This window comes from Tetrao urogallus (assembly GCF_951394365.1).
Source record: "Tetrao urogallus genome assembly, chromosome: 2".
Taxonomy (NCBI): Eukaryota; Metazoa; Chordata; class Aves; order Galliformes; family Phasianidae; genus Tetrao; species Tetrao urogallus.
The window spans coordinates 90,785,878-90,791,849 of NC_136814.1; the positions used below are offsets into that span (position 1 = coordinate 90,785,878).

The following is a 5,972-nucleotide window of genomic DNA, read 5'->3' on the forward strand; positions in this document are numbered from 1 at the left end:
TACAGATCATGTGGAAGAACTGTTTTTTGGAGCATGCTGAGATCCCTCAAAGTATTTCTAGGAATTAGTGGTACATCTAAGCAAAAAGGGAGAGAATAACCATAGGCATGAAAATCCCAAGAAATCTGGGCAGCTTAATGTTAGTTTATCAATGCTACTAATACATTTTAAGTACCGTAAAAGCACCTGCAGCCTATCTGCATTTATAAAGCTGTCTTGTGTGTAGCTACTTATATATTAGCTTATGCTAAAATGTACCCCGTAGATCTACAGCTGCACTCATAAAAGGGTTGCTGCTGCCAATATGAATGATTGTATGCTGAATTAACTCTTGAAAAATAAGTTACAGCTGTCTTCTGTTCTATAACAACAAATTCACTATTTGCTAACTGTATAATGCTATAAATAATTCACAGCTGATGCACGTGGACTTATTATATAATGACTTCCAGTAGGGGGTAGCCTTTATTTACTGCCACCGTTTGCCAGATTAAGCTAGTTACTCCAGATATTCTGAAAGAGGAATATCTTATCCAAAGAAAGGTATTATGAGTTTTCATGTATGAAACAAAATCCACAGCTATGCTGTTGAGTAGAATGTCATTACTGCTCTTAGAAAAGCTTACCTTATCCCTCCATGCACATTGGGCTTACTGCCAACCGAGTAAGAAGCCTGGCACATCTTTTGTAGTCTGTCATGAAAAAAAGAGCATAAATACAGACATTACTAAAGTAACCGATTTTGCTTTTAAAAATCAAAGTCAATAAAGGTGTGCGGATTACTGCTGTAATTAAGTTTAATGAACAACTTAGTTTGAAACAGTATAGGAATCTGTTCCTTGGACTTCAAAAGCTACAGTGTAAAAACTTTGTAACTGAAAGTTGATCGCAACAGCAGAATAAAGTATCTCTTAGTTGTTAATGCTACTAAGTTACCCAAAATACTAAAAGTTATGACAACAAAATAGTTTTGTGCTGGCTCCCACCTTGTTGCAGCATCATAGATGCTTTTAATTTGTCTTTCAAATGCAAAATAATAACATAGAGTGAACAGTAAGCTTAACCTGAAATCAGAATATTATCAGATATTATCAGAAAGTAATATCACACTGTGTGTGAAGCACTAAAGTTGTTTATTTCAGGTCTGTAGAAGACAGTTACTTTAAGAAGATGCTGGTCAGTCCAGTCCAGTGAGTGATGTTATTTTTCATTCAGCATTATTTTCATTAACTGCTAACTACATCCTACAATCCTAGAGATGCTATGTTAACAGTTTTTAATCTCACAGCATAGATATACTATCCAATTATCATTTGTACAAATTATCCGCCGTTATCCAGACGCTATGTTGGCAGGTGCATCACCTGTCAGAAGGAAAAGGCTAATTCAGACATAAAAGCCTACTAGTTTCTAGCTTCACAGCTTGAAATATTTGTTAATACAGAGTCAAATGATATTTGCAATGTTATCCTTATGAAAAAGGTAATATGACCATTTCCTTATTTAAAGCACATTAGTTATGAACAACTCCATCTCCATCGATGTAAACCATTACATTAACTGTAAATCTCTCTGTTTCCAAGGAAATCTTAATATGAGGCCTTATGAACAGGGAGAAAGTCTGCAGGTCTTACCCAATATGTCTTTAAAATATATTTAGCTGAAATATTTATTAATACTTGAAACTTGGAATCAGGAACTCCTATTTCTATTCCCAGCTCTGCAACTGACCCAACTGGTTGACCTCAGACAAGTAAAATAAAGTGTGCTTCCATTCTGAAAAGGCTGTGCTAAAACGGCGTCTTATTCAATAGGTCCATCTTGGTATGAATCTGGAGTCATGCCTACAAAGTGATAAATGTTGGTTTCTGATTTATTTTAAATTCTCTGTGCTGCCAACACTGATGAAATATCATAATATGAATTTGCTACTTTGTACCCATCAGCTGATTTTTTTAAACTTTTTTTTCATTAAGCCTTACAAAGTTTTATTTTTGTAATTTACTGAAGAGAAAGGTTGCAAAGTCAACATGACTGATAGACTGGTGACTGAACTTAGAAAATATGCGATGCCTTTAAAGCATGTTATAGAATCACATAGCAGCTGAGGTTGACAGGGCTCTCTGGGTTCATCTGGCCCCACCCCTGCTCAAGCAGAGACACTCAGAGCAGGGTACCCAGCACCACATCCCAGTGGCTTTTGAAGGTCTCCATGGAGGAGATCCTGCACCCTTTGGGCAACCTGTGGCACTGCCATTACGTGTTCTACACAGATAATTAACAAAAAGGAAATAGCCCCTGCTGTTGCTATTTTGAATTTTCAGCACTAGAAGTTAAATGTGACAGGTTTAGGAGACAAATCATGTGTTCTATGAAAAACACGCCTTTGATTTTGAACAAAAAAGGTATGCATAAATAGCTGAGGAAGCAGGGTTTACAGTCATTCTGCACAGTCTTTTCACAGCTAAAAAGTTGTCTTGCCATTTCCCCTCACTGTAATATTAATGCTGAAGAGCACTGCAAGAAATACACTCTCACAGAATCACAGAATGGTGAGGGTTGGAAGGGACCTCAAGAATCATGAAACTCCAAGCTCCCTGCCAAATGCAGGGCCACCAACCTCCCCATTTAATACTAGACCAGTACTCTCACACTGTGTTACAACTGGTATTCCATGGATTTACTCCACTTTAGAGTTCTCTGTTGTATTATGAAAATTAGCCTTTGTTTTTAGCACTTACAGGCTGGGATGGTGCAGTCCCTTGTATTGTGGTAAAGCCGATGAAAGTGTTTACTGCATTTTGGGCTGAAGTAGAGTGGACCTGAAAGAGAAGGAAAAACTAACTTAAGAATCATCATAGCTTGCAGGAGAAACAGCACAGCTTATGATACGTATGCAAAAAAATGCATAGCAAGGCAAAATTAAAACATACCTGTTAAGTGCTTTAAAAACTTGTCTTTCATCCTCAGATCTCTGGGAACTATTTCTGATGGAAAGAAAAAAAAATAGTCACTGCTGTAGGGACAGTTCTTGGCAAGTATGGGAAAAAGGAATGAATTCTGACCAGCACCTCTTGACAGATGCACAAAAGTCAAACTCATTTGCACACAGTAGGCCAAATGCCAAAACACTTGTTTTACCTTCAAAGCCACTGTGAAACACACTGTGATATGAAACAGGTGATGTCTATTAGGTGTGCAGTCATCAGTGGTGTTGACAGATAACTAACAATCACAGTTTAGCTCTCCATAAATTGCATTTTCCCATTTACCTACTTAAAAACCTCTACAAAACTTTGATTCACAGTTACTGAGAAATGGATTATTCTAATACTGGTAAGGATCCAAAGGTAAATTCAGGTTTGGTTCCATGCCTCGTCTTCCAATTTTGTTACGCAAACAACATCTATTCTCTTGTTGGAGGTGTGTTTGTATGAGCACTGTCCTGCTGTAATCATGAAACTGAATTGATCTACTTACAGGAATTTTTTTTTTTTTTTTCCTCCCTCAAGCTGTAAATAAAATTCACAGGAAATGATTCTAAGCAAATCGCTCTCTTCTGGCTCTCTGTATTTGTGGTTTACCACCTTGCATATTGTGTTCAGCAGATGGCAAAATGAAACTGGTTTACTGAAATCCATTTTAGCCCTAACCCTTCCCTGTGTCTTCCTGATTTACAGCTATCTTTGATTGCTTTCCGTTACAAACTCAGTGCTGATAGCAGAGTGCTGCTTGTGTATGATACCCTACGTGGTGCTTTATTTATCTGACCATAAATGCTTGAGCAGCCTTTTTCATTCCCCTGCCACCTCTTATCAGATATAAAGCAGAGAACATTTCCATCTAGATCTGATTCGTTTCTGAGGTTAGACACTTCTCGAAAGTCATTCTTCATTTACTTCTAACTTTAGTCAGTGTAAGTAAAATTGACCTTATCGTGTTTGACCTAATTATGTCATGAAAAGCATAAAAACCACACGTGCTTCGCTCAGAAATTTCCCGGGGGACAGACTCACTGGGAAAGTGATGCCAAAACTGAAATGAAGAACTCTTAAGCAGTAGTTGCAGGTTGCTGGGAATAACTCTGTTATGACAGGATGAAAGCTTCTCCTGAGGAGTCAGTGACACTGGTACCAATGCTTCTGTTCTGTTTTGGTTTTCCATCTACACAGATAACTGATCGGTACAAGCCAAATGTTTTGCACCGATATGCTGATGTGGTTGAGTAGTTGAGTTGCACACGTTAGGGTTCACTGCTCAGCCTGGTGTAACTTTTCAACATTTATAAAACAACGTGTTCTCACTGCTCTGTTCTTAAGTGGAACAAAATTGGAAATAACATTTTCATGACAATCGCCAACAAATGCAAATCATGAGGATATTTGAATATGAGTGAGTAAAGGAAATAGAGCTCTATGAGATCAATAAAGGCAAAGTAACATACAAGCAAAATAAAAGACAGATTGGAAAAAGGTGAGTAGACATCTGCTGGTAAGTATTCAGAAAGTCACTTTCAGTAGGAGGGGTAAGATAAGCAGCAATGCTCCAGGGGTTTGGAAGTGAGCAATAAATGAGACTTGGCAGCAGAAGCCACATCAGCTTGCAGCTGGATGCACAGAAGCACACCATGAAACTGAGCTGTGGACTTCCACCCACCCCTTTGGGTTTGGTATCACTGCTTCCGGGCTGCTGCGGACATCCAGCCCTGGATGGGCTTCTTATGGACAAATGGAACCTCATGCAGGTCACAGAGGAGCCACTCAGCTGAGCAGAACTGACTGAAGGAGTGACTCAAAGCATTCAGAGCTTGCATGGTGACAGAGGAGTACTCTGCTGCAGTTCCCTACCACCTATCAAATGTGTTACTTCCAGAGTACAAATGGGACTGATTAAAGCTGGGCAAAAAGTTAAATGAAATGACAGAGTTTCTGGTATCTATCACTGCATGGGCATAGAATCCTGCAGGGGAATCACTACTAGAGTGATTTCCACTTAAACCGGGCATGTTTTAAAAAATGTAAACTAACAAGAGAAAGAACATTTTCGTAGCTTCTTTGATCTCACACATTTCAGTCTTTTCCCTAGTTAGCAGGTTTTGTTCAAAGCCCACACACAGGAAGTCAGACTCAGATGAGTACATTGTCCAGAGGGTATGAGACTCAGATGTGAATGGAGTTTTTCTATTCCAAATGTGCCTCCTGCATCACTTTCTGATACCAAAGTGAGGCTACAGGGATTCTGGGTGGTGAATCCTCGGTCTAAAATTGGTAACCTGATGTCTGATTCCCCTGTGCCCTGCGAAACAACAGAGACCTAAGCCACGGGTTGGGACTTACCAACTCTCTGCTCATCCTGGTATCCTCCGTAGTCAGCCACTTCCCTGCGATCCAAGCCGTAGTCGTGCTTGGAGAAGTACTGCACCCCACTGTCCTTCTCCAGGCGGTACCTCTTCAATTCCTGAATGATCTCCATGATGAGATTTAAGAGACTTTGCCTGTCCTTCAGATCCCTGGCGTCGGTTTTCTCTTTGCAGTATCCCGCCGAGAGCACCAAGAGCATCAGCCCCAGCAGCCCAGGAGACCTCAGTCCGCTCATCGCCGGCTGTCCTGCGGGCTGAGCGCGCCGGCGGAACAGAACGGGAGCTTCCCTGTTTCACTGCGAGAGAACAACAGCGGGAGCGGGTCGGAGGCGGGCGGCTCAGGGGGTGAAACGGGGAATATCGGGGGGAGCGGGGAGACCGCTCCGCAGGTCGCATAACGGGGGGAGCCCAACTTTCACAAGTGGGCAGCCGGCTGAGCCGCGCGGGGCCCGGCAGCACCTGCCCGCAGCCCGCCCGTGGCTGCTGCCCCGCGCCGCCGGCGTTCGCTCCGGCCGCGTGTGCGCTGCCCGTCGGGCGGCTCCGTGGCGGCTGTCAGCCAGCAGCGGCGGGAGCGGGATGGGGAAAGGTGGGCGGCCGCCCCGCGCCGCGTTAC

The 5,972-nt window shown here is 41.9% G+C and overlaps 1 protein-coding gene across 1 annotated transcript; it reads right to left on the minus strand.

Moving 5' to 3' along the window:
* Positions 1-627: 627 nt before the first annotated feature.
* ALKAL2 (ALK and LTK ligand 2) lies at positions 628-5,595 on the minus strand (the record flags this gene model as incomplete). Its single annotated transcript, XM_079532646.1, has 4 exons — positions 628-692; positions 2,742-2,822; positions 2,934-2,987; positions 5,337-5,595. 4 exons carry the CDS (start codon positions 5,593-5,595, stop codon positions 628-630), a joined length of 459 nt encoding a protein of 152 aa, XP_079388772.1.
* Between the last annotated feature and the right edge of the window lie 377 nt (positions 5,596-5,972).